The sequence below is a fragment of the Cottoperca gobio genome, chromosome 5 (genome assembly GCF_900634415.1).
Source record: "Cottoperca gobio chromosome 5, fCotGob3.1, whole genome shotgun sequence".
NCBI lineage: Eukaryota > Metazoa > Chordata > Actinopteri > Perciformes > Bovichtidae > Cottoperca > Cottoperca gobio.
Genome location: NC_041359.1, coordinates 27,007,475 through 27,026,894, shown reverse-complemented (window position 1 = coordinate 27,026,894; position 19,420 = coordinate 27,007,475). Strand labels below are relative to the sequence as shown.

Sequence of the window (19,420 nt, the reverse complement as noted above, 5' to 3'; positions counted from 1 at the left end):
GACTCAAATGCAAGACGGCAGATGAGGAGATTAACAAAAAGAGGGCTTTATTACAAAAAGCTTTACAAAATAACAAAAATACAAAAGGTAAACAGTAAACTGAAAAAACAAACCAGGATGGCACGAGGACGCACGAGGAAGCACGAGGAAGCACAAGGAAGCACAAGGAAGCGCAAGGAAGCACAAGGAAGCACAAGGAAGCACAAGGAAGCACAAGGAGACATCTGCAAGGGTGACACTTAGATGACTATCTGACAAGGAACACTGGGAAAGACAGAGATATATACACACAGACACTAAACGAGGGGAATGAGACATAGCTGGGGAGAGAGGCTAAAACACAAGGGCAAGGTGAACGGACACAGGAGGAACAAATCAACAATCACAGAGAGAAAACGCACAGACAGGAAGAACAACTAGACATGACATAAGGGGGAGTGAACACTTCAAAATAAAACAGGATATACAAAAATCAAGACTGTGACATATTTAATATACAATGACACACATCTCACCACAAAGTTGACAAACACTGACTGTAACTCCACTTTGTATCCATGCGTGTAAAAAAATAATTTTTATCCAATTAGATATTTGCATGCATTGGCATTAGCATTATTCATTTTTTAGTTATGGCCACAAACTTGTCTCGTGAGGTCACATCGACCACATTCTTATCATTCATCTTTGACGTTTGTGCAAGATTTGAGGAAGTTCCTTCAAGCCGTCTCTCAGAAATCCCATTCACAAGAAAGAGACGGATGTGACGTCACTTCAACATCGAGTTACTTCATCTTTGATGAAGTAACGTCCAAGTGGACGTTTGTGCAAGATTTGACAGACGGAGAACCCAGAAACATGCAGCCTGCAGCCTAGAAACGCTGACACACACATGCATATACCTGAATGAAGTCACATGCTCTCTCTCTGTCTTGCTCTACTACTACTCACACACACACACACACATACACACACACATACACACACACACACACACACACACACACACACACACACACACACACACACACTTCTGACTTCTCAATAATTTCAGTAGCAGACAGGATGTATTCACTACAGCGCTGCCTCATCACACGTTGGACGCAACATCATCAAACAGCTGTGGCGGAGGACAACATAAGGTGTAAAAGAAAAACATCAACATCAATTCAAACCTGGCAACGTAACTGAACACACACCATCTGGTTGACAGCCGTCCAGACATTACAGAATCACAGGATAAATAATGTGTTTGTGAGTGATTGAAGGATAATTACTTTCTTTATTCACGCCATGACGGCACTTTGTTTTCTGGTTTCATTGAGTTGTATGTATTCATGTCAGGTCTGCTTTGAATTGCCCTGCTTACGACCAAACACCTGGCAACCGCAGGACAACATGGAACTCTCCTAAAGTAGAAAAGTATCCCATAATAACTCTTCCTTATTGTCACTTACAGGTCATTTTATTTGAGGGGTTTTGAAGTTTTACCTCCAGATAAAACATAAAAGTACATTTTTAAAAGGCACTTTTCATACATTATAATATACCTTTTTTTAACAGAGTCCACATATTTATTGGTAGACTTTTTACACACACACACATAGACACACACACACAGCTGCTGCCCCCACCTGTGTCGTGCTGCTTCCCAGTTAGCCTTGTTTGATGGGAGGGAAGTATTTCTAACTTCACCAGTTCTGTCGTGCTCGCTATCAGCTGCGTCGCCTCCAGGACCGTACAGTGTTCTGTCGATGTCCCGTCTATGGACAGCAGATGATCTCCAGCATGCAATGCTCCACATCTGGTAAAACACACACACACACACACACACACAGGGAGAATAAGGAAGGAATCTTACCACTGCAAAACTGTGTGTATGCTACACGTTAGCCTGATTAGCTCGTCATGCTGCAGAGCTGCTCACCCTGGTGTCTCTGCTCTTCAACTTTAACAATATTCTAATTTGCAACCATGTGAGAATGAACAGGGACAGAACGTGGACCTCCACAATCTAGTCAGTTGGTTATTTTAAAGCTCGTTTCAGCACCGACACAGAGTTCAAGTGCTTCATGTATATTTTATAGCCGGACTGAGGCTCTGGGAAATGTCCTGTCTGCTCCTGTCTGTGTCAGTTATCGGGCTGGAAACAGCTCGTGTGAGTGTTTCTGTGTGTGCATGCTGGAGAGAATATTTTGCATAAATATGCAATCGTTGCACATCTGTAAGCCGACTGCATCGCTTTCACAAGTGGGACTAATGGAGACACAGGTTCCTCATCCAAACTGCTGCGTGCTGCAGCCGCAGACATTTATATCCCAGCATCACCTCGGTTATCGTGTTGAAAACATGAACATAAAAAATGCTAGCCTCATTATTAATACACTAAACTTAATTTGCATCACATTTAGTTTCACATAGTGATGTTCTTCACTGCTTTATCTGTTCAATGCAGTTTTAGGATAATTGTGTCACCTGAACACACATTTGGAGTTTCTTTAAGTTTCTTTCTTCTGCACGTAGCAGGTGAGTGCATCAACACTTCATCTGTAGAGTATATCAAGGTCAAACTGCAAGTGTGATGCATGCAAACATATTGTGTGTGTGTGTGTGAGTGTGTGTGTACCTGTCCACCACGCTTCCAGGTTTAACCCGGTCAAGGACAATGACCTGCTTGTTTCGATGATTGGCGGATGTGAGCGTGATACCCAGCGTGGCTCCTGGCGACTTGATAATCTCCACTAATAGCGGCCCGGATGCGTTCGTCACCGTGTCTGATTGGAGGAAAAAGCGTTTGGGATTTGAACCATTTTGTTCTTTACTTGCGATGCTCAGCGACATGCGAGTACCTTTCGATGTCTGCAGAACCAACATTAGTTGCACACGAGCTTGAGGCAAAAATGCATTTGAAAGCAACAACTATCAGACCAGGGGATTCTTCTCAATGCATTCTGGGAGAGTTCAATTGAGCAGTTTTTACACTGAAAAATAGCGAAACTCAGCCGAAGGCAGCAGAGAATGCCAACACGTCAACAACAAACATCCAATTTTAAATTTCAGTGCCATTTTTGTAAAGTCTAGGAACTTTTGCCTCAAGCTTTAATTCATGTGTGTGAGTGTGTGTGTGTGTGTGTGTGTGTGTGTGTGTGTGTGTGTGTGTGTGTGTGGTCTCTCACCCATGATAGTGACGTCATACTCTATCTGGAACAAGGCTTCCTGGCCGCACTGAGCCAACACGCTGAGGGCGTCGCAGTGGTTGGCGTTGTGCAGCGGCACGCCGTCCACGCTGAGGAGACGGTCCCCTGGACGCAGCATTCCCTCTCTGAACACAAAGAGACAAGAAGACGACGTCAGGTGTTAAAACACAGATCAGAGAACAGAACGGAAAAACAAGAACATTCAGAAACAGTCAAACTTAAACAATTGAGACAAACAGCAGAGGAAATAATCAAAGTCAGTCTGTCGAGTCGAATTCTTGGAATTTTGTATTTCTCTTCCTTTAAAAGTCATTTCTTTCATCACTTCTTCCTTCTTTCAATATCTTCTAATAAGCTTTATTGGTTAATATCAGTTGTTGAAGTAAATCATTAAAGACATCTCTTTTCAACCATTCCCTTTCTTATCATCTGCACTTCCTCTTATATATTATTCATCTTCTCCTTCCTCTTCTTTCTTCAAGCCTTTTCTTCCCTTCCAACATCTCTCTCATGTCTTGGTCTTACGTCCTCGCTGTCCAACTTGGTCCTACTTTTTCCCTGCTCCTACCTTCACTTTCCTTTCTGATCTCATGCGTGTGAGACTCACAGTATAATGTCTCCTGAGTTCAAGGGGAGGACGAACACAGTGGAACCAGCATTAAGAAGACAGATTACACCGCTGCACTTTACAGCATCCAGAGTATCAAGATTTACCTTCACGTCATGTGATCTGCTTCATTTAATTATGGCAATCTTGATAAAAACACGACCACTGACGACATGCTCAATACTCCAGGTTGCACTTGATAACACATCTCAGGACATTATTTAATTATTAATTAATAATTGAGATGTTTTCATGTAAAGAGCTGCATCACAGAGCTGCTGGATGCACGATGCCGGAGTGTGAGTAATGCAGCGCTGTCATCGTACCAGCCAGACGTTGTAAAGTATGATGCTCGCCTTTGGAGCTTTTTACCAACATGATGCACACTAAGCTGAGACCTGACGGCTGGAAGGAGGTTATGTGATGGAAGTATTTCAGGAATGTTTCAAAAAGAAATATGAGGTCGAATAAAAGTCTTTCCTAAAAGACTACACGACTAAAAGCAAAAGGTTTGCAGGTGCATGTACCTGGGAAACAGATGCACAGAGAAATATGAATCCTTCCTCATTAAATAAGCTGCAAACCTGCAAAATATTGTGTTACACTGAAGGTCAAACAGCAAAATCGTTCACATTTAACCTGTTTTTAAGGTTCATATTTAAAGAAATCTCACCCACAGATGTTTTGACTTCCCCTTCAAAGATATCTCTGATTTAAGTCTTGACTTCACTGACATTTAGCCTGTTTTAAGAGCCTGCAAGATTCTTTTCTTTTCTGTGCATGATGATGCAGTAAAAGCAGTTTCTCTGCGATCCTGCATAAAACAACACGGCTCTGGAACTTCCAGAGTTGCCGCTTTAATTCCCGATGGGTAATGCTGAAAGATGAAGGCTCTCCTGGGACTCTATGGTGCTGTGGATTAGGTTTTTCTCCAATTGGCATATAAATGGGATATAAAGCAGCATGAATATCGCATTCGTTTCCCCTGCACTGACCCACATTTGGAAGATGATTTCCTTCAGAGCGGTGTTGGATGAGCTTCGGGCAAAACAACTCAATCGTAAGATTGTCCGAGTCTGTCGCTGTGTGTAAAACAATAGCTTTGATTGATCTGCAATAAACTTTGACACATATATATTTGAAACAGTCCTTTCACGAGACAGTATCTGCTTAGATGTTCTGCATGTGTATCTCTGCATGCAGTTCTTGCACAAACAGTTGCCACTAGAATAAAAATAGCACCTCCCAGTTCTAACGTCTACCATCAACTGATTGAAGCTGGTGAATAATCAGAGAAGAGGGTTACACTTTATATTTTCAATCTTCTCCCGTATTTTGGCTGCACAAACAGAGTGGGACTTTGTAAGCAGTGAGACGTGTGTACAGGCAATACAGATGTGAGACAATTCAAAAGGCAAAAACAGCACATAGTGTGTCAGTAAGTAAGGACATGCTGGAGAGCATGTTGCTACCAAAGTCACCCCATACGTGCTCAGTGTGTGCTCAGTGTGGAGCCTGAAGGTCAAAGCGAAGGATTCACTTCATGTTCATACTCAGTAAGCCCTTGTGTCTTCATTTGAAAAGTTTCCTTTCATTCACACTTTTCCTTGAGATCGTCCCTCCTCCGTGTGCGTTTCATTCTGCTGAGTGAAGTGAATCCTCCAGAAATATAAAAATAAATATGTGTCTCAGTTTGGTGCTAAACAGCCGCTTCTTTGTTAAATCAAAGTTTAAACTAGTGTGAGATTAAATGCAAAGAAACAATTAGCTGTCCTTCTCTAAACTCTGATGCTGCTGCTCGTGTTGTGTTAGATCACCACCTCCTCTCTTCTTGTTGAACGCGTCATTATATACTTTAGTTTCAATCAAATAAATATGAACATTTCTATGAGATCAGACGGAACAGAAACTGCAAATCAGGACAAGTGTTTCTAATTTATTTTGTTTTCATTCTGCATTATTTATTGCATTTTAATTAAAGTGCAGACCTTTAGCTAACATGTTGTCAAGATGTACTTTGTTTGTGTTTCTTTGGTTCATGTTGAGTCTTATTATTGGATATATATATATATATATATATATATATATATATATATTTTATATATATATATATTCATATATATATATTCATATATACTTATATATATATATATAATATTTTTATATATATATTCATATATTCGTATATACTTATATATATATATTAGTCATATATAAATAAATATATATATATATATATATATATATATATATAAGTAATATATAAATAATATATATGAATATATATATATATATATAAGTATATATGTATATATATATTATATATATATATATATAATAATATATTATATATATATAAATAAATATATATATATATATATATATATATATATATAAGTATATATGAATATATATGAATATATATATATATTTTTTTTATATATATATATTCATATATATATTCATATATACTTATATATATATATATACATATTTATATATCGACTAATTTTTCCTTGTTCTTTTCACAAATAAGGATGTTTTATTCCACAATGAATGGGTTCCTATACATGTGTAATTTTGCAGAAATTTGTATGTATTGGGATATATATTGTATAGATTGATATAGTCCTGCATCTACAGAAGGTTGAATCACGGCTGCGTTACATGAGTTAAACAGTCGCAAAGCTGACATTTATATGAAAATGTCAAGGGTTATAACTTAAACATGACGCCTGAGACAGACACATGATGACAACATTAAAGGGATACGAGGTGATTCATGCCGCTGCAGCTCAGAGTAACACATAACTGTCAACATCACAGGAGATGACACCATTGTCCTCGGGCTTTATTGGCACGAAGGCGCACACAAATCTCCCAGACTCCTGACTGGAACTTGTTGCTGTTAGTTTAAAGTCAATGGAGGCCAGTGCCCGTCTGACTTTTATTTTTCCTAGACATCACGTTCTTTGGAAGTTATTGCCCTAAAATAATAGATATACACAATCCTGAGCCTGGCTCAATACAACTGAATGTGTGTGAATATGTTTGCTTCTATGAGTTTGCACACTTATGCACGTGTGGCTGCATGAACACTATACGTGAGTTTATGGTTGCATGAGCATGCAGTCAGTGCTACCTGTCTGCAGGACCTCCCGGCCTGACGTAGGTGACCACTAGAGGGCGGGACTTGTGCCAGTCTTCGTGGGTACCACCTGCAAGAAGAGCAAAGGTTAAAGCTGGTCACACGGAGCACTGGACTCCTTCACCTGGAGGGGATCAATGTAAAGAGACATTATTGTAGAGAAAAGAGACTTTTACAGATTCAATGCTTCAACAAATAAATGATTTTACAAAGCAGGCAACAGTAATACTAAAGCAATCATTCTAAAATGATGCCATGTCAACCAAAACATTTCATATAGCTCTCAAAAAAGCTTTTTATTTTATTGACGTTACCCCTCATGACGAAACCAAAGCTGCTCCCCTCTTTGTGCAAACAGATGTCGATTGTCTTTGATATAAGCCCAGAGGTGCTGTCTGGTGCTGAGAGGGGGAGGGGGGAGAGGGAGAGAGAGGGGGGGAGAGGGATGAGAGAAGAGAGAGGGAGGAGAGGGGGGAGAGTGGTTAGGTCGAGTTATCTATGTCGTAGCTCTCTCTCTTCGTTCTCTCGATCGGTAGAGTCTGCCTCGCGCTTGCGCTCTCTCGCTCTCTCGTGCTCTCTCGCTCTCTCGCTCTCTTTTGCTCTCTGCTCCTCTCGCGCGTCCATCATCCCTCGCGAGAGCCGATCATCTACCCGCTATACAGCCTTCCTCGCTCTCTCTCTTCGCTCTCTCTCGAGAGAGAGAGGGAGTGAGAGAGAGAGAGAGAGGGACAGAGAGAGAGGGAGAGTGAGAGAAGGAGGGAGAGAGGTCATTTATTTATTTGAGTGAAATCATTTTACCTGCATCTCTTTCCTTCTTAACGTTCGTTACTTCTGTTCCATCATCAGATGTAATCAAACGTTTCTTCTCACTAATGACTAACATGCGTCGCTGTGAACAACATCATTGTGCCGTGTGGCCCTCAACATAACTCACTAACAACCTCATGTAATATCTGCACATCCTGTGTATATACAGTATATATGTATATATATATATATATATATATATATATATATATATACATATATATATATATATACAGTATATTTATATATACACATATATATGGATCTAATATTTACCTGTAGGGGGCAGTTCATACTCCACCTCCAGCAGAACTCGCTCCCCTACGTTCTTCAGTAAGCTGATGATCTCTTCGTGCCTCAGTTTGGTCAGATTGATGCCGTTCACCGACTTGATGTAGTCACCGACATTCAGCTGGTCGCTCCTGTCACACAAAAGGGATGTAAACATGGAAAAGCATTTTACAGAATATCACGAAACACTGAATGTATTTGTCTTTTATTCTCTTCTTCACTGGTGTTGCTCCCACCTGGCCGCCAGTCCTCCGGGCCGCAGGTTCGATACCCGCGGTTTCCCGTCCTTGTCGGTTCCTCCTGAGATGGTGAGGCCCAGAGTGCTTCCTTCTTTCTTCACCAGCTCCACCATGGTCACCCCCCGCAGAGCTTCTAACCATAAACACACACACACATAAAGACAGATACACACACGGATACGGCAGAGAGGTGGAAAGTGGTTAGTGGCTGCCCTCTGTACATTCTGATTGGCGGATTAAAGGCTGAGTTACAAGAACGATAAATCAAAAGATGCTTGCTGCTGTGTGTCCTTGGATGAGATACTGATCCCCGTCTGCTCAGCATGAGAGAGTCAGCTGAAATGACTCAAATGAAGATCAGATAAGATAAGCATCAGTTAATGAGAATTAACAAAGCCGCTGTGTGTCATGCAGTCGTCCCACGGGGACAGTTCCTGGCTGGGATGGAAAGGCCTTGGAAGTGCATCATGTGTACTTAAAGGGATATTTTAATGCAGAGGCAGACGTGTTACTGTATAGATTTGTTTTCACTGTGAGATTCTTGTAATTCACTGTTGTTATATCTTCCATATAAACATCAGATTGTTTAACTTATTAAAAACACAGAAAAGCAAGAACATTAATATTGATATTAATTGTCGGAGGAATATCTCAAAAACAGCCATTTGAACCACTTTCCTTTGAAACCTTTATCGATTAAATATTACAAACATTATTTGGACCATGATTTACTAAATCTCCCGAACCAAGACTATTGGCAGACTTTAAACAGTAACTTGTGTAAAACTACGCACTGAATTCTCTGTGGACGGCTGTGCCGAGGATCAAAGAATGCAAATATCTTAATTAAACTACTGCATGAACAAAGGCATCCAGAAAAGAACTGCTAAAGAACGCCTAAAAACTGCTTCAATACAGCTAATAAACAGGTAAATAACTACTGAAAAACAGGTAAAAAACAGGTAAAAAAACAGGTAAAAAACAGCTGAAAAACTGGTAATAACTACTGAAAAACAGCTGGAAAACAGGTCAAAAACAGCTGAGAAACAGCTAATAAACTACTAAAAAAACAGGTCAAAAACATCTATTCCTGGGCTGAGTCAAGGCTTCATGAAGTAAACAAAGCGTTGACTTGGGAATGACGCTGCAAAGCTGCAGTTCACCTTGACTCTTTTGCTGTTTTGCAGTTAAGAGTTCATGGAAGACTAGTTTCTCTTGACTGTGTGTTATAAACATCTGCAAAACATAATGAGGTTTAAAATCCTCACACAGCCTTCGAAGGCTGAACACCCAACAATAAACAACAGACGGACGAACAAACATGACTGATGACAGACCATGTGAGCTCGTATTTCTTTAACGACAACACAAATATACTAATTCCACAGATGAGAAAGGTTTTTAAAGAAGGATTACAGGAATCACATATTGTGCAGCACATTCCAAGACTTGGAAACAGACTGTAAAGTGTAAAGTTGGTGCTATTCAACCTTTAAGTTAAGATGTTTGGGTCGTTCAGTGCAGCTCGGTGTCAAGACAAACTGTAGAAATGATGCACAACCTAAACGCTTATATTAACGCTACGATGAGCGAGTGGATCTATGGTTCCTCATGAGGAATCTGAAACAGATCTTTTTACAACAGTACAGCAATGACATCATCTTTTAAGCAGTTGCTTATTTCCACATGCAGCAGTTACGCAGCCCTTCAGATTTGTGTTTCTGGCTGCCTGATGAATGTTAAGTGCAGGATTCACTCGTCTTCGGTCTCGTCTAACTCCCAAACTAGATATCTGTCTGTTTCGCTGTTAGATTCTCCACTATGCTCCCCCCTTCTCTAAATGTGTCTACTGTTTGATGTCGAGCATGGAGTGTACAGCTTGCTTCTGCAGCCAAAAATAACATTATGAAGGTGTGTGTGAATCAGAATGGTACGTTTGTGAGCCGGAAGGCTAAACAATGAGCTGAAACTGACTGTAAAGCTCCGTACAGCCGACAGGAGCTGCAGCTCTGCAGGATAAATCTGTGTGTTTATCTCTAACAGCAACTTCGTTCACTCTTCAATTTCAATATTGTCATTTGGTGCATTGCTATACAATATCGGTTAGAGCTCTAAAGATGAGGCTTATAATGTTAATGTATGTCTCCAAAATGCAATATCATATACAGTATATCTCAAAAGTGAGTACACCCTTTAGATTTTTGCAAATATTCTGTTATATCCTTTCAGGGGATAACATTATCCTACTGAAACTTTGATATAACTTAAAGTAGTCAGTGTGCTGCTTGAATAACAGTATAGATTTATTGTCCTTTGAAAATTACTCAGTACACAGCTGTTAATGTCTAAACAGCTGGCAACAAAAGTGAGTACACCCCATAGTGAACATGTCTAAATTGTGCCCAAAGTGTCAATATTTTGTGTGACCACCATTGTTATCTAGCACTGCTTTAACCCTCCTGGGCATGGAATTCACCAGAGCTGCACAGGTTGCTTCTGGAATCTTCTTCCACTCCTCCACGACGACATCACGGAGCGCACGGATGTTGGACACCTTGCACTCCTCCACCTTCCTCTTGAGGATGCCCCACATGTGCTCAGGGACATGTTCACTATGGGGTGTACTCACTTTTGTTGCCAGCTGTTTAGACATTAACAGCTGTGTACTGAGTAATTTTCAAAGGACAATAAATCTATACTGTTATTCAAGCAGCACACTGACTACTTTAAGTTATATCAAAGTTTCAGTAGGATAATGTTATCCCCTGAAAGGATATAACAGAATATTTGCAAAAATCTAAAGGGTGTACTCACTTTTGAGATATACTGTAAGTAAAATAATATCAATAATAGGGGATACAGCAGCAGTGTGCGTGTGCAAATATAATCATGTTAAGACGTTAATAATAGTGTTTCAGTTCAAAGCAGCCAGGAGAACGTTGGTAGGTAAAATTAAAAAAGGCACTGATGTAAAAATTAGAAACGCACAAACACACACACACACACACACACACACACACACACACACACACGCACACACACACACACACACACACACGCACACACACACACACACACTATGCATCCATTAGTGCTTGTACTGCTCATATTTTCATAAAAGCATCAAAGCTTTTACACATGTATTCTGATGCCGGTGGATTCTTCTGAACTGAATCATAAAAATGAGGGTTTTTTTATCCACAGATGCAGAAGTGACCGTGTTGGGATTCATAACGTATTATCTTCCATTTCATTTTGATGCTCAGGCAACAAGAATACACACGAGGATATTTGTACGGCACACAATATGAAACTCATGAAATGGTTTCTATTTTCTAAACCGAGAACCGAGGAAAAGTTATATTACATCTAATGATGATCAGAGAAATGGAAAAAGAAGTGCAGACATTATCTCTCTCTCACACACACACACACACACACACACACACACACACACACACACACACACACACACACACACACACACACACACACACAGATTCAACAACAATGTGAGCATGGAAGGAGAATGACACACATACTTGTATCTGTATAGGCATGGAGCATGGAGCTCAGTTATGTATATATGACTAAAGACGAGTAAAAAGCATAAAATAAATGTAAAAAAGATGAAAGACAGAGACAGACGGAGAGGACGGGGGACTCAGTGGAGGGATTTGGGCCAAAGTGATAAGAAGAGAAAAAATTATACAGCAGATGAACTTAAATCTCGTTATTCAGATGAGAGAGAAAGTTACAAAGAATAAAGAAATAAATAAGTATAATTTGAAACAGAGCACAGTCGTTAAATGTATAAAATTCAAACAGAGTTATTTCAAGTGATAGAGACAGTTGTAAGGTTGTTAAATAGTTGGCATTAAAAGCTGCACAGTAAAATAGTTTTAGGATAATCCTGCTCTGTTAACGTGATATATTTCCTGCTCACATGTGATTGTGGGTCATTGGAACATGTACCGGAGTGTACGGGCGAGGCATCAGGCATCAATACAGAAAAGAATGACGTGTTCATGTGTGTGTTCGTTTGGCAGTTTGCACTCAGGGACACTTTCAGAGCAAACACATGTAATGACAGACAGCGGGGGACCGTGGTGTTATCACGCTGTCCCTGCAGACATCAGGTCACCCACCAGGTGACCTGATGTCTGCAGGGACAGTGAAGTTCAGAATCTGAGAGTGAAAGTGATCCAGTGTGGATCAGGAAGTGTTCTGGGAAATAACTCAAACTAATGAAGCAAAATTCAGCTTGAAGCTTTGGTCTGGGAGAAATTATGGAAAGAGATGAAAATAATGCATCAGAGAGGGGCGGGGCCTGGGGGAGGAGCCTGGGGGGAGTTTATATTAGTTTATAAGATACAGACAGACAGACAGATAGGTAGAGACATAGACAGACAGACAGGCAGACAGACAGACAGATGTACCTGGTATACTGTGTCTTCTCGAGGCCATGTTCTGTTCTGGTCCAGAGATATCTTTAGTTTTCCCATACGGCCCGTCATCTAGAGAAAACAGAGACACAACAAAGCTTCAGACAGATCTTTATATTTATATATATATATATATTTCTTCTGCATTCGTATGGATTGGGTTGAGATTGCTGGTTGTATAATATGATTGTTTTTTACCAACATACACAACATCATGAAGAATCTGCAGTGACAGCTTTGACACACGCTTACTTTTCTGCTGTTAGTGGGAGAGGAGCGAGGGCTGTACCAGAACCTTCTCCACCCAATCACCCACATCATTAGACAAGTCATACTTTAGGTTCTGGACCAACACACACACACACGCACACACACACACACACACACACACACACACACACACACACACACACACACACACACACACACACACACACGTGTCTGCCAACAGTCACTCATCGAATCACATGTCATATCTTCCTCCTCTACACATTGGCCATCTTGTAAACATAAGAGATGATCCTCCACATACCCCCCCCCCCCCCCCCCAACACGTTGGTGGTAGATGTTAGTGGTCACTAGCTCATCTGAATGTGATCTTGGCTCCTTGGCTGTGTTTTCTGTGCTTCGGTTGACTTTATACAAAACTTTTCAAGCATCGTCCTGATAAAGTTGCAGAAAAACCAAACTTTAAAACAATGATTCTCCAACTCGCTCGATCACAGGGTCGATCACAAGGGTATGATGGCTTTTTGGTGGATTTAGTTGCACAAGATAAAATGAGTCCCTTCTTTACATTGCATGTCATTATAAATGAGTGTATCCCACAAGCCTTCCATAAACAAAGACACAACCATAATAATAATTAATAACCGCACTGGTGGCTGTCGGGAAGTGTTCGGTTGATCCAACGCTTTTTCATTAGAGTGAAATATCTTGAATCACATGAGTTGCAAACGTTCAGATGATGAATCAAGAGGCCACAGAACGTACACGTGTCGAGCATCAGCATGTGAGCCAGAACAAGTGCAGCAGTGAGTCTGATGAAAGCAGACATCGTAGAGATGAGCCTGAAATGACTTGTTAATTAATTTACATGTTTTATTAAAGCTCCAACATCCTTTGAGCAGATGAAGCCACAGTGAGTCCTTCAGCCTAAAGAGCCGAACAAACGCTCTGTAAACGCTGAGTCAGGGGCGTTTCCTCCCTGACAAGTGGAGCATTTGCAAGAGTTCTGCAAAAATGCTTAGTAAATACTGAAAAACCTCCTTCATGTATAATCTACTTAGCACTATCACAAGTGCAATTGCATCTACTTTGTGTATACAACCTTGTAAGGCGATTACGTGTGAGGAGGCTCTCACAGGTATATGCTGCTACGTTTCAATAGTTTGTCCCTTTGGTGAATACGCAGTCAGGACATTGTTAGATGTTGTTCTGTTACATGAATTACCATCCAACCAATCAATCAACCAGCAAATCAATGCGTCAATCAATCAAAGTAATCTTGAAGATGCACGGATGACGGTGCAAAGAAAAGAAAGGAGGCTGGGATGCAGAGGGCAAATCAATATAGAACATATACTATTATGTATTTTACCAATAGATTGCATTTAATATCTATATTTTAAAATGTAGGTAAAGATCTCGACAGGTAAAGTGCTGCTGCTTTCCTACAGCTGGTGCAGGTCGGCATGTTTTTCACAACTTTTTGTGCTCAATGTCGTGGATGTGAATAACCTGAAACCTTTTTATCCAAAAGCGCTTTCAGTTTTGCAGCTGTGGACTTTGTAGCTGCAGTCCAATAGTGCCACGGCAAGAGAAGTAACAACCTGCACCATCTGCAGGCAAGGAATGTAAGAGCTCCTGGTGTTTTGACATGTGAGCCAATGTGAAACTGCAGAGAAGAAACAGCACCACATTAGCAATGGCTGACAAAGATATACATCATTATTGGAGAAAAACTGGCTTAAAGCGATAGATTTGATAAAACTTAACAAACTGGGGTTTGTTTATGAAACGGACTTTAAACCTAGATTTTGCCAAAAGAATCTGGACTCGCAGAGACATCTGTGTTTTAAACGTCAAAAGGTCAATAAAGAGGTTGACGCGGTTAACGTAAAAAGTACGAAGACTACCAAGAATGTGTAGCAAAGGGAGTTAACCATGCTTTCAAAATATGGCTCTCATAGTTGATGGTGATATTTTATACAATCTTTAATGCTGCTACTTTGCCACTTTAAACTCACCTTTATTCATGCCTTTATTCTGTAATGATTAAGACTATTTCAATTCTGCTATTTTATACTATTTTAATGCTATTTTATACTATTTCAATTCTGCTATTTTATACTATATTTAATGCTATTTTATACTATTTTAATGCTATTTTATACTATTTTTAATGCTATTTTATACTATTTTAATTCTGCTATTTTATACTATTTTTAATGCCACTTTACTCATTTACATCAACACTGTGATTATTGTACTCTAAATGCTCTTCTGTCTAATCTTGTACTAATTATTATGTTTTTGCTGTGAAGCACTTTAGGCTGCAATTCTTGTATGAAAGGTGCTATATTATTATTATTATTATCTTTAATGATTTGTACTCATATAATTTATATATTTAAACTGAATTTAAAGTAAATTGAGGCTCATGTGACACTGTGCGTGCTGCTGTAAGTTACTGCCAGATGTGTGTACAACTGATCTGCAATAGATTCTGAATAAAGAATCACTTTGAATATCTGTTCTTACTAATTGTTTGAGAGTTTATAGTTATTAAAGAGTCGTGAGGGAAGAATCTAGAGCAGTTTTAGATTTTAAATAACATATTCTAATGTCTCATCCATGATATATGATGGGATATTAAGTATTTTTCTCCTCCGCGCTCTGTAACTCAGTTTGACAGCAGCTGTGACAGCGGAGCTGAGGCTGTTGTTGTTGTGGCTCTGAGGGGAGAGGATGTGTCCTACTTTACAACCTCTGCTTCATCACAGGGGTGGGAGAAGTTTAAAAATTCATAAGCCAATTCTCAACTACTTTATTACCCTACTCCAGAAGTGTCATTAAGTTGCATTATAATCAGGGACAATTACGCCGCGGCTTAAACACAAATGTCTCTGCTGAACGTGCAGAATAAATACGTATCTGTGATGCTTTTCAGCACCTGGAGTGGAGTTTTAAAGCAAGCAGTTGGAAAGAGTTGAGCAGTTGGAAAGGATTTAAAAATGCATTGTGTTCTGCAAAATCCTTTTATCTCCTTAGTAGTGCTTTTAATTCTTCTTTAAATTACGCTCAGACCCTTCAAGTCTCAAGTATGACAAACAAACTGCAATAGTTAGTTTGTAGTTTTAGCTTTTGACTCAGTTTCATGCTCACTGCAGGTTAGCTTAACGTGTGTGTGTGTGTGTGTGTGTGTGTGTGTGTGTGTGTGTGTGTGTGTGTGTTAATCTCCAGTAGATGTAAGTTTGTGGTGGACTGGATACATTGCTCCCCCAGGACAGATCATGTATGAATGAACCTTTGTTTGGAGCTTCTCCTCAACTCTTTATTCAGAAAGTTTTATGTCATTGTAAATCATCTTTCTTCATACGTTCAATAAACTTTCGTCTATTGGATGCTGCTCTTTAAATAATGTTGGGACCCTGTTACTGTCTGTCAGACTGACTATTGCATAATGCACCATCCAACATGAAGCACTTCATATTTTTAGTAGTTCAGTTCAATAAATGAAATCAAACGTTCATGAGCGAGGCTGGTTGTTACAGAATGAAGGTCTGGACACTGGACGTTCACACTGGACGTTCTAATCTCCACAAGGAACTCCTGAGTCTTATGTTAGAGCAGTATTAATGTATTGTGGGCAGAACAAGCCACAAAAAACAGCTTTGACATATTTTCACTTTATAATGTTGAAACTCCAGAAAGCTGAGCATGAGCTGAAAGACATTAAAACCCTTCTCTGAGCTAAAGGTAACGGCACGGGTGGGTGATAATTCTGTGCACATTATCCAGAAACATTTGAGCATTTGAGATGTTCATGATAACATTTTCCTTCTCAATTTATTCTTACACGTTAAAATCCAGTTTGTACATGGATCCTACGGAGCCACACGGTCAGATGTGCAGCCTGAAGTGTCATCAGGCTGTACATGAAACATGCTTATTGTGAAAGTTAAATGTATTATAATAAAAACATTTCATGAGTGACGCAGGACACATATTTGTAACGCAGACGTTTGAAGTTCATCCTCACATAAAGACAATGCATTAAGTATTCTTCTAACATACAACAACTAGTTCAGTTTCCTGCCTTCCAACAACCTCAGTATGTATATAAAGTCTTTTCCCTTTTAATTATGTCCATATGTGACACATTTTGCTGCCGTCTAACACTAAATATGCAACACTTTCCCACCGGTATTGCTTAGAAATCAGTTCTCTTCCCAGCAGTGACAGTGGAAAGGAGGCCATTGTTGTTGTGTGTCGTAGTTTAGCGATCTTCACAGAGGTGTAATGACTTTAATAATTCATAAGTTGTGGATTCAATTTAGCTTTAAACCATTTTCATAAGTTATCTGGCTGGCTGCTTTCCCGCTGTGGGGCTGTCACAGGCATAATGGACCCCAGAGGCTGCTCATCAACACACACAAACACACACATAAACAGAAAGACATGCACACACACCAACATGCACGTCCTCTGGCAGCACACACTGATGCATACCCAAAAAAGATTCAGGCATCAAACGTACACCTGCATGTGCACAGGCACCAAAACACACACCACAACGTACAAATGTGTGTATCCAAGTATAAGTCCTACACACACTCTTATATAAACAGTACGTTGCACACACAGAGTGAGGGATAGAGAACGCTGAAGGCAACTTGGCCATCTCTGTCTCTGTAACTGGATGTAAGACAAATTGTTTTAGTCACAACTTCCCCCCCCCAGGCTGAATGAATCCTCAGCTCTCATCCTCCAAACCCACAAGTTTCTTGTGCCGTAGTTCTGGTGGCTGATGTATCAGCGCACTGCAAATATGTTTGTCACAACAGGCTTTTAGAAGCAGAACACATCATGTGTTTGCACTAATAGTCTTTTTCTACGGATGCACAGATCGCTTTCCCTCCAACACATTTTCTCTTCACGGTGTCTTTAGAGCAGACGTTTCTCTGTTCTCCAACTCTGCCTGATAAATGAACATCTCCTGGTGAATAATTTGAATGTGATTAGGCTAATGACTGTTGGCACTGTCAGCTTACCGAACAGGTTGAGTTATAGATGAGGCATCAGGCCAGTCCCCCCCCCCCCCTGCAGTAGAAGCCCTGGCGTGATGCTTACAGCGTGAGACGGTGATGACTTAAATACGTGCGAGGCAGCTTCATAGACTCAAGGATGGATTGTTTGCCTCATGGGAGAATGAATGCTTTGAACCTTTCTCCAAATGTTATACAGTAATTACATGAAGGTGTTTTTAGACCATATTTGCATATTTTAACAATTCCAGGAATATAAACACTTGCTTGAACTGTCTGTTCTTGAGCAATGGATCAATATTATTTGGGGTTATCACTAATATCAGTAGTAGTACATGTTGCAGCAGCAGTCGTAGTTTACTAAGCAACAGTAAAATGTAAATCAACTTTATAGTCACACATGCACATCACGGCACACACAGTGGCATCCTCAGCGTGCACGTGGAAAGAATTCCTGCTAATAGTTATGTTTTCTAGCCAACATTTTCATGAGCGTGAGTTAGATTAAAGGTGACATGTGGAGTTAGATTAAAGGTGACATGTGGAGTTAGATTAAAGGTGACATGTGGAGTTTTCTTGCAAATAAATAAATGTCATGTTTACGTTCAGTGTTGCAAAAATATTGTTTGTATTTTTGAAGTCTAACAAGTGTGTTGACGGCATTTACTTCCTGATAAAACTAAAAGAAAGCCACTTTGTTGACATATATGTTTACTTTCCTGCAGTCTTCTTTATCCCAGTTACCAACACGTGTTGATCAGTAAAATGGACGCCACTGGTAGGTAGGCTGAAAATAATAGAGGAAGTTAATAAGGAGCTAATAGAGATGTAACACTGAACAGGAAACCTTTGACTCTGAGTGGAGACAAGAGGTCTTCTGCACAACATAGATTCTTGCAGGATAGTTGGAGCAACATTTCTCATACAGAAGAAAAGCCGAGAAATATACGAGTCATACTGGTGCACATCGAAGACCAGTGCTCCCTCACTGAGAGACCAACACAGTGACAGCAGACGGCACTGTGTCAAAGATCATTCCTGAACCACAGCAAAGTAACCGTGGCCTCTCAGCTGCAAATACATAAAATAACTACTTAAAACAATGCTATTAACAAAAACAGAGACAAAAAGAGGATTCTATGCGATACGTGTTACACTGCTGTCATATTGCAGTGACGCAGCCGTTGTTCAGTATCTGTTTGGGTTCCATTTACTTGTTTCTATTTGTCTCAGGTTCGGTGCAGACCTTCGGACTCGGGATGATTTCTACTGGAGGACGACATGTTTATTTGTTACCAAGAAAAACACAACCCATAATAATTCCTCTCTGCCGTGCAGCAGTAGTTCAGCAGGCACATCGTAAAATCGTTTTTTATACCCGATACCTTTTTCACGGAAGAAAGAATGCATCTTCTG

At 40.0% G+C, this 19,420-nt stretch overlaps 1 protein-coding gene across 2 annotated transcripts in view; it reads right to left on the bottom strand.

The window, feature by feature from the left end:
• The window catches only part of grip2b (glutamate receptor interacting protein 2b), a 144,200-nt gene that overhangs the window by 22,571 nt on the left and 102,209 nt on the right, over positions 1–19,420 (bottom strand). Inside the window, exons 2-9 of one of the 2 annotated variants that reach the window (XM_029431356.1) lie at positions 12,729–12,806; positions 8,287–8,422; positions 8,036–8,181; positions 7,267–7,353; positions 6,947–7,022; positions 3,177–3,322; positions 2,627–2,774; positions 1,635–1,804 (exon numbers count right to left, since the gene is read on the bottom strand). In XM_029431356.1, coding sequence (XP_029287216.1) covers positions 1,635–1,804; positions 2,627–2,774; positions 3,177–3,322; positions 6,947–7,022; positions 7,267–7,353; positions 8,036–8,181; positions 8,287–8,422; positions 12,729–12,806 — 987 coding nt within the window. The remainder of the gene's footprint in view (positions 1–1,634; positions 1,805–2,626; positions 2,775–3,176; positions 3,323–6,946; positions 7,023–7,266; positions 7,354–8,035; positions 8,182–8,286; positions 8,423–12,728; positions 12,807–19,420) is intronic. The other variant, XM_029431357.1, reaches the window with a different exon arrangement.